A 19,371-nucleotide genomic window follows, 5' to 3' on the forward strand; every position below is an offset into this window, starting at 1 on the left:
GAGAGAGGAGGGGAGGGGAGGGGGTGTGGCCATGAAGGCAGCAGATACTCAAGCCGAGTGTGAATGCGTTCCTCCAAAAGTGCAGGCGGTCCGGTCCGGTGTGGTCCGCTCAACCATCTTCTTAATGGCTGAAAATGCTTTTTTCCAGGGGCGCTTGGAACTCATTCAGCAAGTGCGGAGGACCACGAGTTGCGTTTGACGCGTGGCAAGTGCGCGTGAAAGTTGCGTGAGATGTCTCGCGGCGGCCAAGATGACCTACGCCGGGCTCGGAGATAGCGCCGTGACACCGCTCGCCCTCCGCTCGCCGTCCACATGGCGCCAATCGAGCGCCTGTGCGCGACCGTTGCCGCCGCCAACTGGCTCTGCTCGCTGCTCTTCTGCCAGGCAGGTACGTTAACGTTGCATCACGGGAGCTTTCTTGGAAATTGCAAAAATCAATTTAGATGGTAGAAAATAAAAAGAATTCCTCCGTGCTGGCTGGCACTTTCCAAAAACGCTGTGGAGGTTTTCAGCACATCAATGAAATGAACTTTGAGAGCCAGCCGCTTATGAATTCATATCATAGCTTGGCCTGGCGTGTTTCCCAGCGCACCTGTCCGCCCACCCGTTAAATGCCCTGCGGCCAGGCCATTAGCATGGGCGAGAAATCACGTTTGCACATTTGCATGCGCGCGGCGGCGGCGGCGGCTTTGCCCCCCTGCCGCCCATCCGTGCTGAGGTCAGAGCGCGGCCGTGACTACTCGGGCGCAATTTGTGAGCGGACTCGTTTGTATCTTTTGTATATTCTTATTTTGGCTGTCCAAATAAGTCGGCGTGACGTTAAAAGCGGATGAGGAACAAAAACCCGCTTCCTCCACCTTCTGCATTGAAACGACCTACCAGGAGTGGGGTTCGAACCCACGAGGACTATTGTCCATTGGATCTTAAGTCCAACGCCTTAACCACTCGGCCATCCTGGTGTGCACGTTTAGAATTGACATCGTATAGGAAATTTGCTTTTCTGGCAGTGGCGTGCCACGCCAAGACGCACTCCCACGCCGAGGACGAGCTCTTCAAGAGGCTGTTTGCTGGCTACAACAAGTGGTCCAGACCGGTTCCCAACATCTCCGACGTGGTCATCGTCAAGTTTGGACTGTCCATCGCGCAGCTCATCGACGTGGTCAGGCTCTTCATTTGGGATCATGTTTTTTTTTTTTAACAAAAGCATCTGCGATTGGACTGAAGCCTTACTTGCTTTTTGTCAGGACGAGAAGAACCAAATGATGACGACCAATGTTTGGCTCAAGCAGGTGGGTGGAAATTTTCATCGCTTTGTCATCACCATCATCAGTCAGATATGTTGAATTTTGTTTGTCGTCTCCAGGAGTGGAATGACTACAAACTTCGCTGGCAGCCGTCAGATTATGACAACGTGACCTCCATCCGAGTGCCGTCACAGCTCATATGGGTCCCGGATATCGTCCTCTATAATAAGTGAGTGAGTACGGAAATTGTTGGGAGAAAAAGAAAAAAGTTGAAGTGAGGCCAAGTCGTAAGTATTGTTATTATTAACACGAGTAACCGTTGGTGGCGCATGCTTGAAAAGAACTGCCTTGACTCTGGCGCCATCTAGCGGTTATACGTCATGTAGCTCCACAAAGCCCAACGAGTTGAAAATGACCAGAATGTTCTTGCGTGCAAAGCGGGGCCAGCTCAGACAGTCCAACAGTCTTGTCCAACATTTGAAATGCCATTTGCCGTGCGTTTGCCTTCTTTGACGTCCTTTTTGCGGGCAGCGCCGACGGCGAGTTCGCCGTGACCCACATGACCAAGGCGCACCTGTTCCACACGGGGGCCGTGCGCTGGGTACCTCCGGCCATCTACAAGAGCTCGTGCAGCATCGACGTCACCTTCTTCCCGTTCGACCAGCAGAACTGCAAGATGAAGTTCGGCTCGTGGACCTACGACAAGGCCAAGATCGACCTGGAGCGCCTGGAGACCTCGGTGGATCTCAACAACTACTGGGAGAGCGGCGAGTGGGCCATCGTCAACGCGGTGGGCACCTACAACACCAAGAAGTACGACTGCTGCCACGAGATCTACCCGGACATCACCTACTTCTTCATCATCCGTCGCCTGCCGCTCTTCTACACCATCAACCTGCTCATCCCCTGCCTGCTCATCTCCTGCCTGACCGTGCTGGTCTTCTACCTGCCGTCCGACTGCGGCGAGAAGATCACGCTGTGCATCTCGGTGCTGCTCTCGCTCACCGTCTTCCTGCTGCTCATCACCGAGATCATCCCGTCCACCTCGCTGGTCATCCCGCTCATCGGCGAGTACCTGCTCTTCACCATGATCTTCGTCACGCTCTCCATCGTCATCACCGTCTTTGTGCTCAACGTGCACCACCGCTCGCCCAACACGCACAAGATGCCGCGCTGGGTGCACGCCGTCTTTCTGGACCTGGTGCCCAGGTGGCTGTTCATGAGGAGGCCGGCGCCCAACGCCAGGCGCCGTAGGCTGCTGATGGAGAGGCGCCGGGGCCCAGCGGCTCCCGGGCCCAGCGTCAGCACCTCGGCCACCTGGGGCCGAGATGCTTCCTCCCGCTCGCTGGAGGATCTGGAGTTGGGCACTCTGGCGTCCTACGTCTCCTTCCGCCCGCCCTCGCCGCAGCGGCCCGAGACGCCGCAGCGGAGCGCCAGGCAGCCGCCGCCCCCGGCTCGGACCTCCACCATCAAGCGGAGCGCCAGAGGGGAAGCCCCCCCGGCGGACTTCCCGCTCTCGCCGAGCCTCATCCACGCCCTGGAAGGCGTGCACTACGTCGCCGACCACCTGAGGGCCGAGGACGCCGACTTCAGCGTGAGTAGAATGCCGGCGCTCCGGATCTTTCGTCCAAAAGGTCCAAGCGTTGTTTGTATCCAGGTGAAAGAAGACTGGAAATATGTGGCCATGGTGATCGACCGCATCTTCCTGTGGATGTTCATCATCGTGTGCCTCCTGGGCACCGTCGGCCTCTTCCTGCCTCCTTGGCTCGCAGGCATGATTTAGACTTTGACTTCTTTTCCACTCCCCAACCATGGCTAGCATGAACGTGTGCCATATTGGATGCTAGCATGTGGGCTATGGTGAATGTTGCGTTCAGCAAATGTCAAATTGGTTCATTCCAAGTACGTTTCATATATTTATTATTGGGGTCACAGCGAGAGGTGCGAGTTAGTCGGGACACGACTTTTTTTCTTGAACTACTTTATTATCTATACCGCTACCGTTGTGTCCTCGGTGGCGTCAAAGTATGTTCTACATTATATCTCAAATCAAAGTGTCGACGAGGCTCTCGTTATTAAAAATCCTAAAATGTATTTGGTGAGGAGAGGCCTCCATTTTGTTGGACGACAACACACACACACACACGAGCGTATGGGAGGGACATATGTACAGATGAGCGAGGAGATAATTTAAAGGTTGCGGCGCTGAGTCAGGGCTGGACGGGCTTGGCCAGGTTGGCCCGCACTCGGGCCTGGTCCACGGCGTCCAGCATGTTCTTGCTGTCCACTGCCAGGTTGTGGGCCGCCGCCAGCATCTGCTTGCGGCACTCGTCCCGCAGCGACGTGATGGCGTTCTGCTGCGCCAGACGCATTTTGCTGATTAGCTCGGCCATGTCGTTGTTGAGCAGCTTCTGGGTGCCTTCGATCTGGGCGGGGTACAACTCAAAGTGAGATCCCAGCGGCTCGACATAAGGGAAAGGGGAGAGCTACCTCGGTGCGCACAGACTCGTGGAGAGTGGGCAGGATGTCGTCCACGCTACTGATCAGTTCTCTTAAGGCCATCCCCACCGACTGCGCGTTGACAAATTGCTTGTCATGATGATTTTCAAATATGGCATTTAGGAACGAGGGCTTGCGTCACCTGCACGACCGTGATGAACTGCTCAGGCTGCATGTCCACAACGTCGTTCTTGAGTTGCACCACCACTTTGACCACGTTCATCACGCACGGGTAAACCTTGTCGTCGGAACGGTCCAGTTCGGCGGTGGGCGCCGGCTGATTTGGAAACAAAACCCATCAGCGGGAAATTCAACTCAAGCTGCCATTCAGCGTGATCATGGTCACAACCTGCGCCGTGAGCCGAGGAGGCTTTGATGGCGGGCCTGGAAAACACGAGATTCAATTATCCTCAATGCAGACGTATTACAATTTCTCCTTTACTCACCATTTTCAACATGTGCTTCATCTGGCTACAAAAGACGACAAAAAGGACTTCATGAGGACAACATCAAACTAGCTAAAGTGAAGACAAGGCCTACCATCTGTGCTGGGCCTTCTTCTGGTCCCATGGGGTCCTGCAAAAGAACAGGCAGGTTCATTTGATAGCAAACCGACATGGAGCCTTGCTTTGGGACACTCAAGAGGGGCACGTCGATCTTAAGACTAACGGGACGCCCTCGGCGGTCGAGGGGGACTGGCGGAGGCCAGGTGGACACGCTGAGGGAGTTGACAAACGCGAGCGAGGCTGAGTTCCCCACCAGGAGTCGCTCCTCTTTCTCCAGCCACATTTTGTCGGCCTCCATCTGCGCCTTCTGGCGCTGTAAGGTGTCGCGCATTTGCTGGCGCTCCATCTGCCAAAGGAGCTGGGCGTCCTCACGACTGTTGGGTTCCACGCAGGGAAACTCGTTCTCCTGCAACAAACGGAGAAGTTACACCTTCACAAACGCGATACCATCGAAATTTTATTCCATTAACTGTGCAGGACCAAAAAGGTCACTTATTTTGCACCAGAACGAGTGTGAATATCGTAATAAAGTCAAGATAATTGTATGTGATGTTATTCAATGTTATTCTACTGAATCAAAGATTAAAAATTGAATTTACACTGAAGCCAATCGGGTACTGTAGTATTACGTGTTGACCTGTTGGGGCGGTGTGGTGCCAGAATGAAAGAAAGAAAGTCGCGACCGGGATACCAACGAAGAAGAAACTGCCCGCGAAGGTAAACGAAATGTACAATGTTGCCAACTCGGAACGAGATCAATGCTCCGTGGAGACATTTTCGACCACAAAACTAGAAAGAACCAATTGCCTAATGCTGCTTTGTGGAAGACGACCATTGACAGCGTACAACATAAACAACGAAACGGACTTGGCTGGCTGGTAAGCAAGCGCAGCTGTCAAGTGATTGTGTGTGGGGAGATGCGAAGGCAAGGAAATAGGCTAATTCAAGTTTGTTGCGACGTCAAATAATCTTGAGCTACGTCAACGTAATCATTTGTTTGTTGTACAAAATGGCATTATTTTGTTGTGTCCATCTTGTTTGTTGTTGGGCTTGAATTTGATACGTTACACATCTCCCTCCCTTTTTTTTTTTTTTATGGCAAGGGGGGGGGGGGGGGGGGTAGTTTCGATTTTAACGTCATTTTTTACCCCCATGCTGCGACGTCGAGGAGACCTGATGGCCATTGGCAGAGTGTTCATGGAGTCCACGGGTGACTGATAGTCGCACGGCCCGGCCAGATCTGGCGAGCTGGCGCACAGAGCTTCGTTCAACTGCGGACACACACGCACGCACGCACGCAGGCACATTTGGTTGGAGCTCCTAAAGTCCAATCAAAAGTTCCATTGCTAAGCACCTGAATGTGCAAGCCGATGCTGAGCGTGTTCCCGAAACGCCCCGACTTCTTTCTTGACGGCTGCAATGAGAACAATGAGCTGGCATGCATCTCTGGAGGTTGCGAGCGCGGAGGAGTCTCGACCTTGGGAGGTGGCTCGCTGAAGTTGATCTTGGCGTCAAAGTACTTGGTGGAGCGCGCTCTGTCCCGCTTGCGTTCCGCTTCCTGCTCCTTCTCCATCTTGTGCACGTCCCTGCCACAGACATTCAAGTTCAAACGTGAAGGTGGCCAGCGACCGAGAGCCGCCCGTACCTGATCTTGATGACCAGCTCGGTGAAGTTGGGCCTCTCCCTGGGGTCGTAGGACCAGCAACGCGTCATGAGCGAGTAGAGCGCCGGCGGGCAGTCGTCGGGCTTGGGCAACCTGATGCCCTGCTCCAGCTGGTTGATGACGTTTCGGTTCTCCAGCCAGAAGAAAGGCTGCTGGCCTCGGCTCAGGATCTCCCACATGCACACGGCTGGATGAAGCAAGGCCACGCAACGTGAGCTGGGCTAAATTCAAAGGGAAGCGTGAAGGCGCCACTGACCGAACATCCAGACGTCGCTGGCTGAGGTGAAGCGTCGGAAGTTGATGGATTCCGGCGCCATCCACTTGATGGGCAATCGCGTCACCGATGCTGCAATTTCAAAGCGTGTTGTTTTTAGACTTTTCGTGCAATCTCTGCTACATTTGGAGTCCAACATTTTGGATTTAGTGAAGTCACTTTTGAATTTTGTTTTCATTCTATCCATTTTTTTTTTCTTCTGAAGGGCTGTTGGCTGTTTGAATGACAAGGAAGTCAGTCCACCTCTGGTACGGTTTTCCTGATGTCTGCTCCCGGGCCACATGATTGTAAGTCCATATTTTTTTTCTATACCGTATTTTGTTTTTGTACATGTATGATATTAGTTTCGTATTGTCAGACACAAGGGTGCCATTTCGAAAATGAAACTTACTAAGGCATAATATGTGAACTTTGTAGCTGCGTCGTTTCTTCTGCACAAAATTCCGATCTATCTAAGGTACTCTTTTCAGTCAACGGCGCACAGCCAACCTTTGTAGTACTCTTCGTCCTCGATGTAGCGCGAGAGTCCAAAGTCTCCCAGCTTGACGCAGTCGGGACTGGCGACTAACACGTTTCGAACGGCGATGTCTCTGCAAAAAATATCCACGCGTCACGGAGGATCGCTCGGACGGACGCCATCTTGTCGTCTGACCTGTGCACCATGTTGACGCCTTCAAGGTAGACCAGCGCTTTGCAGATTTGCAGGCTGAACAGCACCAGGGTTGTGTTGCTCAGCTGGTTCTGGTTCTGCGCCAGGTAGTTGCCGAGCTGGGGACATAGATCGCGTCAGACATTTGGACTTTGCGCCTGGTGCGTTACCGAGCGCCACCGACCTCTCCGTACTCGTAAAGCTCCATGACGATCCACACGGGGTTCTCCTCGATGATGCCGATGAGCTTAACGATGTGAGGGTGATCCAGGTTCTTCATGATCACTGCCAAAGCCGCGAAAGTCATTTTCCCCCCCCCCAACTCGTGGGCGTCGGTGAGACCTACCCGCTTCGCTCATGAACTTCTCCATGACGTCGGCCGAGCAGTCCTTACAGGTCTTGACGGCCACTTTGACCTGCTTGCCATTCTGAGACGGTGACAAGATCCGCTTAGTCGGCGTGCGGGGAAAATGAAGTTGTCGATGACAGCCTTACCGCCGCCGCGTAAACGCCGTCGTAGACTTCGCCGAAAAAGCCCTGGCCCAGGAGTCGCCCGAGGGCGATGTCGTCGCGGTCGATGCCGTACTTGACGGCTTAACAAATCATGGAAGACGTTATTTTGTTTCCAAACGGCTGCCGTCGCAAAACGACCGATGCAAGCCACCTGATCTGGGCCTCTCGTCCAGAATCTCGCAATAGATGTCCGACCCTGAAAGCACAAGGTGATTCTTGAGCGAATCGCTTTTTGTTGACGTAAGACGGTGAGAAGCAGCAAGTCGGCGTACCCATACTGTGCCGCGTGGGGGCGCTGTCCATTTTTCTGGGGAGAAAACAAAAGAATGGAAGTTGGCTGGAAGCTTCCGTGGCCACGGGTAGACTCACCCAGTTGGAATCTCAGGGAGAGAGCTCCTTGTGCTGGAATCTGACAAACGGGAGACAAAACGCATCAGCGGAGCCGGACATTTGCCTCGACACGCCACCAGGTGGCGCCGGAGCACCGTCCGTACTTTTCTTCTCTTGTGCTTTTTGGCGAGGCGTTACCGTGATTTTGCCTGTCAATGACGGAGTCCTCCGAGTCGTTCTCCAAGCGCCAGTAACCGTCGATGAGATCCATCATGTTCTCGGCCACGGGCACGCCGGCCACGTTGATGGTCAAGTGCTGCGCGGGCCGACAAGAAGCGTGACAAGGTGATTTGGGGGGAGGATGGCGGCGGCGGCCGGGGCGTACTTGTCTGGCGCCTTCCACGTCCAGATTGATGAGAGCCTTGCCGTTGCTCTGAGGCAGACATTGCACCTTCTTGATCTGCTTGAAGTCGGCCAGAAAGACGGGCTGATCCGGACATTGGACATGTCAGACATCGGTCAGGCGCAACCCAAAGCTCCAAGTGTGTGCGTGCGGCGCTCACCGCCGCGTTCTTCTGCGTGCGTTGGCGGATGCCCCGCCCACCGATGACCAGTTCCACGGCCAGGCTCCAACCTTGCTGTGGACGCACGGCGCCCGTGTGAAGCACCGCCCGTCACTGCGTGTGAAACTGCGCGACGGCGGCGCTCACCACCAGCTCGCAGGGGAAGACCTCCTCGTCGTAGCTGGCAAACTCCTTGAGCGTCTCGAAGAACTTGACCATGCAGTCGTCCTCCTTGAGCGTGGCGAACTGCTGGAACGTCTGCTGGATCAGCTTGCGCAGTTGCTTGGACTGGGAAAATTCCACAGCTCCGTTCAGGTTGGGCTCAAAGTTGAGAAACCCAAACGGAGCTTACCTTCATGCTGTTGATCAGCGTCGAAGGGAAGAAAAGGTCCAAGCCCACCTCTTTTCTTCACGTGGGCAAAACGCTCAGAATTAAAAGCACTGGCGCGACGGACGCTGTGGCGTGGCGGTCGACTTACTCGAGCAGCTCAAAGTTGGACTTCTTCTCCAGTCCTTTGGCGTTCATGTCCTTATAAAACCTCCTGAAAGCAAAGGCAAACGCTTCACGAGACGTCGAGGTGACGTTTGCCGCGGCGCGGCTCCGTTACCTGATCTCCAAGCAGCCCAGCTGCAACGCCATTTTGTCGTTGACCTTGCCGGCGTGGTACTGCATGTAATCGCTTCGGACCTGCCCACAAACCACCAAAATAGCTCACATTGGGCCAAGAAAAAAAAAAGATCCAACAATTGGGCCTTGTCGAGGACCTGCTGGTAGAAGTACACCAGCGTCGAGCGGTCGTCTTTGAACTTTTCCAGGAAGTTGACGGGGATGTATCGGATGCGAAGGTCATACCTGCTCGGGGAATGGGCGGAAGATGAAGAACAAGGTCCTCCCCGCGGGTCGGGGCGGAGCTTACCTCCACTCGGCCTCCACGTGGTGGCTTTCATAGCGCTGCTCCACCTGGCCCACGGTCAGCTGGGGATGCAGCCAGTGGAGCTCCTCGGATTTCAGGTGCTTGAGCAGAAGGCCGTAGCAGGCGCCGTGCTCCACGTTTGGACCCAGACGCCCACTGATCAAGATGGAGCGGATAATCGCCTGCGGGAAATCCACTTTTAGCACAGTGGTATATTAATTCGAGTGGAAGGGCAACATTTCGTCATTCGTGAACGGTCGGGGTTTCCCCTTTGTTCGTTAGCCGCGCTGCTAAGCTGTGCTAACGTGCGCCTTTCTGTCTACATGCTGTTGATTGATTTCCGAATCCTATCTTTTTGCGCTGATCCAAAGCAAACAAAGATTGGAATGGGTTAGCCATCCAAGCTCAAGTTGCACTCCTCCTCTCCACTCACCCTGATTTGCCAGGAGCTGTCACATTTGACCAGCTTGAAGTTCTTGCCCAGGGTATTGTGGGTGCAGAAGCACACCTTGAGGATCTTGACGGGCCCGCCGGCGCCGGCGGGCGGCAGCGAGTCGGCGGGCGCCTCGTCCTCGCTCTGCCTCGGGCTGGGCGCCTTCCAGGACAGAGTGTCGCCGGACATCACCTCGTACATGGTCACGGTCGGGCGGGCCTCATAGCACGCTAAAGCCGATATAGAAATGTGGCTTAGAAATTGCGACAGGTTCTGTGGAAAACAACTATTAGTTGAGCAATGTATTTCGGCTGTCCGCCTGGGAAAGGAGACTGGCTCGGCGTTGTGCGTTTGCTTTGCTCTCCGGCCCGTAGCGCACGCAGCCTTGTGTTTGGTTAGCCCGAGGCCACGCATTCCCGAGCTGGGCCGCGGGTGTGTGCGTGCGAGGGAATGAGAGGGTGCAGTGGGTTGCACCATCGCTCGGGCCGGCCGGGCGGACGGATTGACCGCAGTTGATGTTGCAGACAAATGACCCGAAACCAACGTTTGGAGACCTTTCCAGGTTCCTTCCAGGAGTGTCCGTCAGTGTCAGATTGGGACGAAATTTCACAACTGGTGCAAATACCCGGAAACAACAGGCTCTTTCTTGAGTTCTCATTTGGATCGGAAGAAACTGACAATGATCCGTCGGCTACCTGCGAGGCCGCTGCCCCTTTGGAAGATTTATTAAAAAGTTGCGAGTCGATTCGAAGCTCGGTGAGGCGGCGCTGGAATGTGGCGGCTCGTGTGCTCACCTGCTCAGACTTGCAGCGCTCCCGAGCAAAGCTCCCTCGCGCACGACAAGCCAGCGTCGAACTTTTTACAACTTGTAAATCATTTGTACACAGGCCGCATGTGTCAAATGAGCAACATGCTCACTCAAAGGTCAAGTTTCCGGGCAAATCTTGGCCTCCTTGTTTTGGTTCCTCTACCTGCGTGTTGACATAAACCAGGCGCGTTGTTGCAAACGGAAAGGAAGAAGTGTGGAATCTTACCTGCGAGTGTGTGTTACAGCCGCCAGAAGTAACAGCAAGCATTCCCTTGAGAGAGTCTTTCGCTCACGTCCCGTCCCGTCCCGTCCCGTGTGTGTGTGGGTGTGTGTGTGGGAAGGAAGGTGGGACCACTTCCTTATTGCGGCGAAAGCAAACAGCTTCACAACGGCACGTGATACGGAGTGTAAAAATGATTTCTAACTTGGCTTAACCAAAACCCAAAAGAATGCTTTTAAAAGTTTTGGATGAGTCTCAAAGGTGCACAAGTATCCACAAAACATCATTTTTACCCCCCGTCTCATAAAACTCTATTAAACCTTGCTTTTTTTGTTGTTGCTTATTTTATGTTTACTATTCTGATTTAAAAATAATCTAGTTTTGATGTTTTTATATTATTGCAATGTTTTGGGTGTATTATTTGGTATGGACACCAGAGGGCGCCACAACGCCAGAAATACACTGTAGTTTGGAACAAGTCCGCTTTAAAAATGTCATTTGCTGCACGTCATCTTTCAATCTCATTTAACAATTTTCCAAATTAAAGCCTGCAGCCAAATCTGCCTTTTGCACACCGCTATACGTTTCCCTTTATTATCTACACATAGTTTGAGAAGTGAAAGAGTTTATTTAACAGTTTCTATGCACACTGGCTCCGTTTTGCTCCTCTTATTTATGACTTCTGACGCAAGCAGCTCGCAAACATAGCCACTGCTACCTTTTTTCAAAGTCTTTTAAAGCCACTTGAAAGGGGGAATAATAGATTGACGCAAATTGGCTGGTCTGTAGCGTTGCAGTTCACTCTCCGTCCACGAGAGGGACCCCTACGCTGAATTAGTCAAGCTGTGGCACTTTGTTATTGTCACTCGTGTGAAGCTTTCTTCCCTCAGCCCAGCATGACTCCATTTTTGCTGACTGTGTAACTATTGCCACGAGACATTTTGGGTGGGACATATCTCCACTATTTTTAGGGGGGGGGGGGGGGGGGGGATGAAGTGTTTGAAAAGCCACGCTCGCTCCGGCCGGCCCACCTTAATGACCGCCGACCCCGCCCTGAGGCTGCCAGTGCAAATAGTTGACCTGGAATGCTTTCATCTGGCGCATCCCCTCCCTCCCGGCCGGCCTCATCGTGGGCCATGGTGGCCATTTAGGACTTATAGCGGCTCCTCAAATCAACTTTAAAATGAAGGTTGATCCCTGTTCAAACATTTGTCTGAGCCTCAAGTGGCATGGAGTGGCGAGGGGTCAGAGGTCAGATAGAGAGGCCTCCCCCCCCTGGAGGTTGTTTGGACACCTAATAACGGGCGTTGCTGACGTGGCCGCCGCGCTTGACTGCTTTTTTACGACTGTCAGCTGCTGGCTGATGCAGATGGTGCGTCAAGTGAGAGTGAATCATTCCAAAGTGAAATTGTAGCCACACAAAAAAGACAATTAAACCTTGCATTTATTTCAACGCCGGAATGTTCCAACAAATCAGGAAGCAGGCAAATCTCTTAGTCATGTTAATACCAAGCGAACAGCTTCAACGATACGCCTTCCACTTGACAAACTGCACTTTCGATTTCGACAATGTGTTTGCGCGCGCGTGACTCACCGTTGACTCTCGTAAAACGTGTGTTGACATTGGAAAGGGCCATGTATGGCCTGTGAAAGTAGTGCGGGCCATGTATGGGCTTTTTGGCGACACTCGTGTTGGATGACAAGACATGACAACCGGCATGTAAATGCAAGACTTTATTCCAAAATTCTTTTTACCCGAGTAATAATCAAATGTGTTTTTGCGTGCCGTCAAGGTAAGAAAGAAGACGAGCACGTAAACATGCATCCGGCCCACCTCAGATGAAACGGGGGGGGGGGGGGCTGCAGGAGCGATGATGTCACCCCTGTAGTCAGCTAATGGTGACATTTCAGGGAAGATGATGTCATTCTTCTACGCTTGCCCCGCCTCCTCTCTTTCTTTTAGCCCCCCCCCCCCCCCCCCCCCCCACCCACCTCACAACAGTGCTCAACGCTGCCAGCCTCTCTCAACGCACGCACGCACGCACGCGTGGGTGTCATGTGGGTGTCGTTTGCTCGGTTGTGGGTGCTTGAACGTGTGGGCGCTCCGTTCGCCGTTTCAAAAGCGCCTTTTCCCGCCACACTTCACTGCTCACCGTGAGCGAGATGTTTCATAATGCATGTCAATGCACACTGCAATCTTTGGCCCACTGGGGCCAATCAGGGATGCGGCGCCAGTCCCTGGATGACTTTGTCGCCCTGTGGAGCTCGTCACGTAAGGTGACTACCCCCCCGCCCCCCTTTTTTTTTGTAATATCTTCTCATATTATGCAGATTGGGTTTAACCTACTTAGAAGCAGAGCGGGCCGATGGCAGCGGAAAGCCCGCAGGGCTCGTTGAAGCCGTTCACCGGTGGTATTTTTATCCCATCCGCCGATGCACTTTGGCCCCGTCGAGTTGCGCCGCCGCTGTCTTTCTCTCGCCGTCGAGAGGGCGCCGTGCGAACGAGAGCTGTAAACAAGTTGCCCCCCCCCCCACACACACACACATACCCCACCCGCCGGCACACACTCGCACTCGGGCTGTATCTGGGCAAAAAGAGCTTTCTGGGAGCAGAAACGTCTGCCTTATCGTGGAAGCACGTGGTGCAAAATAAAAAGGTGGAAGGGATGACAAACGGCAGGCACATCAGCTGTGTTTGGAATGGTCCCCAACTCAAGCCCACATAGATGCTAGCCAGAACCAGAATGTGCTTTCGTCTTTTCAGAACTAAGTCAACTCATTGCGACTCTTGCCCTTCAAAAACTGGAAGCCATTCGAAGAAATCGACGCGGAAACCATCTTTTTTTTTAAGTAGCATTGGACAAAACGTCGGCTAGGCCGATTTTTAAGCTAACGGCGGGAATAATGTCGGGCTAAGGGGCGCGGCTCGTGAACAAAGTGTTCACGTTTGACGGATCCGTGTCGGGGATTTAAGGGCAGCTTAAGAGCGCCAACGCTGTTCAAAGAGCTGCTAAATCAACCGCACTTGCTCTTCCTTCCTTCCTTCCTTCCTTCCTTCCTTCCTTCCTTCCTTCCTTCCTTCCTTCCTTCCTTCCTTCCTTCCTTCCTTCCTTCCTTCCTTCCTTCCTTCCTTCCTTCCTTCCTTCCTTCCTTCCTTCCTTCTTTCCTTCCTTCCTTCCTTGTCGTCTCGTTTGACCTGGATTTGAAGAACGCTCGGGCTTGCTCGCAGCTGCCACGCAAGTCAATCCAATGTGATGCAGCGAAGATGGCGCCGCTGGTTTTATTTGCCTCTCTACAACCTGGTTGTCATATTTATTTGTTCAAATTTGGTCTGGGATTATTTAAAAATGCATTTATAAAAAAAACATGGCGGACAACGACGCAGGTTTGGCGCCAAGCGTCTTTTAGCACCGGCCTTGGGGCTATTTATTACACGCGCCTCCAACTTTTTATGGCTCTCAGTGAAATGGAAAAAATGGAGTTTGAGTTAGTTTCATTTCTTAACTTTATTCTTAGCATTTTTGCATTTGTTAACCTTGCCGCGTGTCAAAACGCCATGGGCGAGCCACGCATGATGGAGCGGGAGTACCTCGAAAGCCGCGTGAATTATTGATGGCGCCGAGCGGAGGCTTCCTCACGTCAGGTGAAGCGGGGAAAGCTCTGCCCTCGGCTCGGCTCGGCTCGGTGCCGACAGCCCTCCGAGAATGCTCGACCATTCATAATTGAAGGCGCCATATTGCCTGCAAGTCAAGTGGCAGAGGTTTGATGTGGAAAGAAACGGCGGGCGGTCAACAGCGTAGCCACCTGTCGCTGGGCAGAAAGAAAAAAAACAATGAAACCCCATTAGTGTTATCCTTCTCATTTTTAATTCATTCCTTTTCATTTCATTTGAATTTATTTGTAATCCAAAAATAAGGGGTAAATATGGCTGTCTGGTTCCATTTTTCAATTCACCATGCACGATTGTTTGCATTGGATTTAATCACGTCATTACTTTTATAAAGTACTATTTTATAGAGTGCTGTTTCTTTTGTGGAGGGGTTGATGGCATTTCCATTGGTTTTATTTCTCGCCGGTTGAACGTGAGGTGAGGTGAGGTGAGGTGTGGTGTGGCGAGCGAGCGCCTGTGACCTTCCAGTGGCCGACCTCATGATTGTTCCTTTTATGACCAGCCCTGAGCAGTTGCTTGCAAATTGGCGTTGAGTCAGACGGCTTCAGACCCGCAGCTTGGAATGAGTCCAAGTTACTCGTTCCATCCATGATCTGTTGCATTCTTACTTCCTCGTAGCGTTGTCGCGTCGCCATGGCGCGATCTTTCCAGTCCAAATCGACTGACTGGTTTCGCCGGAGTTCCCCTCCAGGGGCCTGTGACATCATGTGTCAGGAACGCGGCGGGGCCTTCATCTCGACCGCTTCTCCTTGTTGCCGCTGCTGCTGTGTGTGAGGCCAAGGTCCGAGTGCACACCCTGATGTCATGTTTTTGGCGGTGGCACCTGAAAGCGGGACTTTTGGTGTGTCTATTTCTGTCCCGTCTGCATTCCTCTCCTCACTAATATTGACCCTCTCACTGGTGATTGAAGCCGAGTGAGGCTTCAAAGCATGCCAGCCCAAAATCCCCTTCCGGACACCTGCAGAACCTCTTCAGAAAGAGGAGAAAGCCCCTTTGGGCCGGATGGGCGGTGGTGGGCTTAACCTCCAGTCTGGACCCTAAAAATAGAATCAGTCATTCAGAGGTATGTTCTTTGAGGCTATCAATGGTGCCTTTCACCCCACCCCCCCCCCCGGAATCATAATGGCACGAACCAGGAAGTGACCCGCTCACACCGATATGACGCTTGACTCACTTTTTTCCGTTCTTATTTGATTATACCTGAAAAGGTTTGGGTTTTTTGTGTAAACCAAAGTGCAGGAGAGTCAGACAAAGGAGGTCAAAGGTGGTGCCAAGCATGTGACCTCCTCTGTAATCCCTCCTTGGAGCGAGGGAGGGAGGGAGGGAGGGAGGGAGGGAGGGATGATGTCATCTATTGTCATGTTTTATGGATGCAATCATTGCAGGGGGATGGACACCTGCCCTCACGTGTAAAAAGAGCCGGTGAGTAAAGTGTATTTGTTCACCATGCCAGCGAGGTTGCCCCGCCCACTCTGCGCGATGGCAACGACTCCACTTAGCGAACGCCGCGTTCTAATTAAGCGGCGGTGTCGTGCGGAACGTAACCCCGTTTCACGCCTTGTTTACATGACGCCTTGGGGAGGGGGTGGGCCTTGCCTGCGCAAACAATGAGGAGGGAGGGGGGTGGGGCTCTTTCAGGCCATGATCTGCAAAAGCAAGCGTGAAGGTTAAAGCGGCTTCGCCAGTTTGCAGCAATGTCACTGTTCTGGAAGCTTTTCCTAATTTGACATATTTCTTGACACAAACGGTGGAGCAACACATGTAGACTGCTCATATATGAATTGTCGCACATCGAGTTGACTTTGGTTTTGCAAAACGTCTTGATCAAGAACTACGAAAGCACAGAACTACTTTTGAATTGTGAAATGTGAATTAAAAAGTATCTTTTGATGTAAGCGCTGCGTACATCTAGCATCACAATGGAAGGCTTACACAGTTGAATTCCAATCAGCCACGCAGGAAATGAGCTCATCCCCGTGTGAGCGCTCCGAAACATATGATGATGTCATGGCGGCTTTGGTTACACTCGGCCGGGTACTTTGGCTAATTGTGTTCCGCTTAAGCGGGCGCACGGGACGGCCAAATGATGACTTTAATAGGCTCCGGGCGATCGTAGCGCAACTGGCAATTAAAGGCCCAAATTAGCATACCGCTCACCTCGCGCTAACGGGGCGTCGTCCCAAAAAAATCTGCTTCTGCAGTTCTGATGGGGAACATCCGAAACAATCACGTCAATGTCGGCATGGTAAAACATTTCTTGATGACGTCGTAAAGCGTAACATTATTGACAAGACGTTAAGCAATCAAACGTCCGGTCTCGGCCCGTCTTTCCCCCTTCAAAGCGCCTTTAACGGCACGAGGGCTTGGTGAGCAGTCTTGGCGCCGGCCGGCTGCTTCTGGCCACGCGCTTGTAACTTTGACGACACATCCGCCCTCTCGCTTCACACAGCGTTTGATGCGTGGCGGCAGACGATGTCATCAGCCATCACGCCTTGTGAGGCCCCTGGACACTTCATTGGATTCCTAACCAGGTGCAGCAGACATTTTACAATTAGGGTCTCGGAATCCTCTTCATAAATATTTGACGGTTCGTCTCGGAGAACAAAAAGACGGCAGCGCCCGTGAAGTCATCACACGTTAGACTTTGCCCTAACGCTAACGAGCAGCACGATGATTCACGCTGTTAGCCACTTGACACGGCAGCAGGAATGTGGCCTCGGTGCTCCCACCCCGGCAAGTGTGTTTGCTAAGTCGTCTGCCCGAAACAAAGCCGCATGTGTCCAACCGGTTGCAAGCCTGGAATGCTCTGGATGTCCTTTAGCCACCTCTGCTAACACCTAGCATACTAAGCGTATGCTCTCGCTCCAACATCTGCTGGCCACGTGGAAACACACGAGCGAAAAAGAAAAAAAAAAAAAATGCCCCATTGGGAGATGGGAAGGAAGCCAACGCAAAGACGATGCGTTGAATTTGCGGCTCAGTCATGCACCTTAGTGTTAAAGCAAGCACAAAATCGAATTTCACGAGCTGTAAAGGGATCACCCAAATTCACTGCCGCAAGGGTCCCAAAATGACGTTCCAAAAGGTTTCGGGTGGGCGTTAAATTGGCAACGAGCTGCATCATGGCCGCCCCATTCCAACGTGCCGCTGACATCGGCGCTTTTCTCTTCCCAGGAATCCGCCGCCGCCGCCGTGGCTTTGATGGCAGAGAGGGTTGGCGACTGCGGGCCGTCCTCGTCTGCTCTTCAGAGGCGGCCCCGGGTCAGAAGGTGGCCGTCCAAGAAGAGAAACAGGCCCGTCACAAACGTCTCCCGGTGCTCCACGGCGGGACGCTTTTCAGGAAAGCAGGCATGTCCTCTTTTTGCTTCCGACAGCAGATGGTTTGATTTGAAAATCAGCGTTGGAGATAGCTGCTCCATTAGCTCGGTTAGGCCGCTTGTTAACTGAATTCATCAAGTTAGCGTCTTTGTTAGCATCTTCCACAACAGCAAACAGGAAGTAGCCTCTTGAGTAAAGCAAGAACATTTGCGATTTATTTCTTGAGCTCATTCGGGGGCTTTTATTTAGTGCCTGTTAATCTCTTTCTTGGCCAGCGCCTTCATTTGCATGACAAGAAAAGACGGCGTGAAATCAAACTGGAAGCGTGCGCTGCTGCGAGCGCCTAACAAGGAGAGCGAGCGAAGGAAGGAAGGAAGGATTTTTGCTGGCTATTCATAAATCTTTCATTATTGATGCTCCCACTGCCGGTCCTCGTGATGCGCCCCAACATGCCAAATGCATGCCGTTCTTTCTTTTTTTTTTTTCTCTTTCCTCGAGACAATGCCTTCATGTTTTATTTCCTGGTTTCATCCCCGCGGCTATGAAACCGAGCTCGGCGCTCAGCCGCGTCCAACGAAACGCACAGCGGATGATCCAAAGCAAAAAGTTGAATGGGGTCATTTCACTTGCATATCCCAAATATTCTTTTTTGGAAACGGACAACTAGCTGGGTATTGTGCTTTGGTTTTGCTTCAAAGCGGCAGAAATCATTTTCATTGTGAAGCGGTTAGCGCATGGACCTCGTTGTTGACTTTCAATCTGCGTGTCGTCGGGGCGGTACACAAGCCCTCCCCCCTGTTTTTTTTTTGTTTTCTTTTCTAATGGCTGGCTCTATATTCTTGCCGCCCCACGGCCACCAAGCGTTTGGCAGTATGCTAATTTCTCCGGCTGAACTCATTAAGTATCTGCCGGGAAGTCGCGATCCTGCGGGGTATTGACTTTAATTCCCTACGCTGCCGGATCGAGCAATTTGGAACGTCAACGTGTTCTTAAACAAACTTAGCATTTGTAAAATGCATACTGAGATTCTCGTGCATGTGGTCTGAAGGTATTTCTTTGTTAATGCGCTGCTCTTTGTGAAGTGAGGTCACCGGCGGGGTCACCGGCGGGGTCACCGCTATCCTTAAGTCCAAACAACAAATGGGCCAGCTCATATTTTGAAAAAGTCTGGATCCCCGAAATATCCTCCTCACGCCCCTCCCGCTGGCCAAAAAGTTGAAGACCCCCTGAGTGAGCATAAGAAGCTCATGGGAGCCGCCCGCCGGTGTTGTCAAACAAGCTGTCGACGGGCCGCCTTTAATCCCGTGTTGACGCGCCGAGCCGGACTTGTTACTAGGGTGCAAGCCTCAGCCAATCCCGTTGCGGCCGCCTGGGCCCTGACCTTGGGCAGCCGCCTTTTCCTTGAGGCCAGGGCGGCCGCGGCAAAGGATCTAAAGGGGCTCGCCAAACACGGGTTGGGGGGGAAAATGTATGAATGAGGGGTCGCCCGGCCGGCCGGCCGGCGGCCAATGGGAGCCGCTCCGCGGTAGCGGCAACCAATGGGGGAGCGCCGGTCTCCGGCCTGCCTCCAGCGCCCACCCGCCTCCTCGGCGCCTGTTACCAGGTCACCGTGCCTGCCCGCCGCCTCGGAATAATCTGTCTCATTGGGTCAGTGTGCCTCGCGCGACGCGCCTGACTGGCTGCGCGAGCCTACGCCGTTGCTAGGGAGCTGAGCCAATGGCGGCGGGGCCCAAAGTTCCCCTGCCGGTTTCTAGGCAGCTTCTGCTT

At 52.8% G+C, this 19,371-nt stretch overlaps 3 protein-coding genes and 1 non-coding gene across 6 annotated transcripts in view; 2 read left to right on the top strand and 2 right to left on the bottom strand.

Annotated features, from left to right (window-relative positions):
• chrna2b (cholinergic receptor, nicotinic, alpha 2b (neuronal)) lies at nucleotides 1–4,313 on the top strand. Of its 2 annotated transcripts, none has more exons than XM_061269577.1 (6): nucleotides 1–388; nucleotides 988–1,159; nucleotides 1,245–1,289; nucleotides 1,364–1,473; nucleotides 1,776–2,838; nucleotides 2,902–4,313. In XM_061269577.1, the coding sequence occupies exons 3-6, from the start codon at nucleotides 1,260–1,262 to the stop codon at nucleotides 3,025–3,027; spliced, it is 1,329 nt and encodes a 442-aa protein (XP_061125561.1). In that variant the 5' UTR covers nucleotides 1–388; nucleotides 988–1,159; nucleotides 1,245–1,259; the 3' UTR covers nucleotides 3,028–4,313. The 2 variants fall into 2 exon arrangements, with proteins under 2 accessions (XP_061125561.1, XP_061125560.1); XM_061269576.1 differs by having other exon boundaries at nucleotides 1,008–1,159.
• On the bottom strand, nucleotides 877–959 carry trnal-uaa (transfer RNA leucine (anticodon UAA)). The gene has a single exon. It is a non-coding gene; the product is annotated as a tRNA-Leu (tRNA).
• ptk2bb (protein tyrosine kinase 2 beta, b) lies at nucleotides 3,148–10,783 on the bottom strand. 2 transcript variants are annotated; one of them, XM_061269564.1, is made up of 32 exons: nucleotides 10,623–10,742; nucleotides 10,383–10,559; nucleotides 9,589–9,818; nucleotides 9,159–9,337; nucleotides 9,007–9,094; nucleotides 8,850–8,929; nucleotides 8,721–8,783; nucleotides 8,594–8,648; nucleotides 8,389–8,529; nucleotides 8,242–8,316; nucleotides 8,064–8,165; nucleotides 7,877–7,994; nucleotides 7,718–7,757; nucleotides 7,621–7,655; nucleotides 7,500–7,544; nucleotides 7,331–7,428; nucleotides 7,182–7,263; nucleotides 7,020–7,120; nucleotides 6,839–6,954; nucleotides 6,676–6,776; nucleotides 6,169–6,258; nucleotides 5,895–6,099; nucleotides 5,727–5,835; nucleotides 5,604–5,663; nucleotides 5,398–5,520; nucleotides 4,503–4,655; nucleotides 4,284–4,319; nucleotides 4,190–4,214; nucleotides 4,093–4,127; nucleotides 3,886–4,020; nucleotides 3,735–3,815; nucleotides 3,148–3,670 (listed from the first exon to the last, which is right to left on the bottom strand). In XM_061269564.1, exons 3-32 carry the CDS (start codon nucleotides 9,787–9,789, stop codon nucleotides 3,455–3,457), a joined length of 2,988 nt encoding a protein of 995 aa, XP_061125548.1. In that variant the 5' UTR covers nucleotides 9,790–9,818; nucleotides 10,383–10,559; nucleotides 10,623–10,742; the 3' UTR covers nucleotides 3,148–3,454. The 2 variants fall into 2 exon arrangements, with proteins under 2 accessions (XP_061125548.1, XP_061125547.1); XM_061269563.1 differs by lacking the exon at nucleotides 10,383–10,559 and having other exon boundaries at nucleotides 10,623–10,783.
• The window catches only part of bmf2 (BCL2 modifying factor 2), a 24,548-nt gene continuing 10,097 nt past the window's right edge, over nucleotides 4,921–19,371 (top strand). The window contains exons 1-3 of the mRNA XM_061269612.1: nucleotides 4,921–5,127; nucleotides 6,392–6,473; nucleotides 17,461–17,634. The gene's annotated coding sequence lies outside the window, so the exon portion shown is untranslated. The remainder of the gene's footprint in view (nucleotides 5,128–6,391; nucleotides 6,474–17,460; nucleotides 17,635–19,371) is intronic.

This window comes from Syngnathus typhle, linkage group LG22 (genome assembly GCF_033458585.1).
Source record: "Syngnathus typhle isolate RoL2023-S1 ecotype Sweden linkage group LG22, RoL_Styp_1.0, whole genome shotgun sequence".
In the NCBI taxonomy this organism is placed as follows: Eukaryota; Metazoa; Chordata; class Actinopteri; order Syngnathiformes; family Syngnathidae; genus Syngnathus; species Syngnathus typhle.

What these genes read in the sequence shown, in the direction of transcription:
- chrna2b (XM_061269576.1), top strand. Translation starts at nt 313, where the DNA reads ATGGCGCCAATCGAGCGCCTGTGCGCGACCGTTGCCGCCGCCAACTGG. An exon ending in GATATCGTCCTCTATAATAA is followed by an intron (nt 1,474 to 1,775) that starts GTGAGTGAGTAC and finishes TTTTGCGGGCAG; the next exon opens with CGCCGACGGCGAGTTCGCCG. An exon ending in CCGAGGACGCCGACTTCAGC is followed by an intron (nt 2,839 to 2,901) that starts GTGAGTAGAATG and finishes GTTTGTATCCAG; the next exon opens with GTGAAAGAAGACTGGAAATA.
- ptk2bb (XM_061269563.1), bottom strand. Translation starts at nt 9,789, where the DNA reads ATGTACGAGGTGATGTCCGGCGACACTCTGTCCTGGAAGGCGCCCAGC. An exon ending in CGCTGATCAACAGCATGAAG is followed by an intron (nt 8,530 to 8,593) that starts GTAAGCTCCGTT and finishes GAATTTTCCCAG; the next exon opens with TCCAAGCAACTGCGCAAGCT. An exon ending in TCTTCCCCTGCGAGCTGGTG is followed by an intron (nt 8,317 to 8,388) that starts GTGAGCGCCGCC and finishes GTGCGTCCACAG; the next exon opens with CAAGGTTGGAGCCTGGCCGT.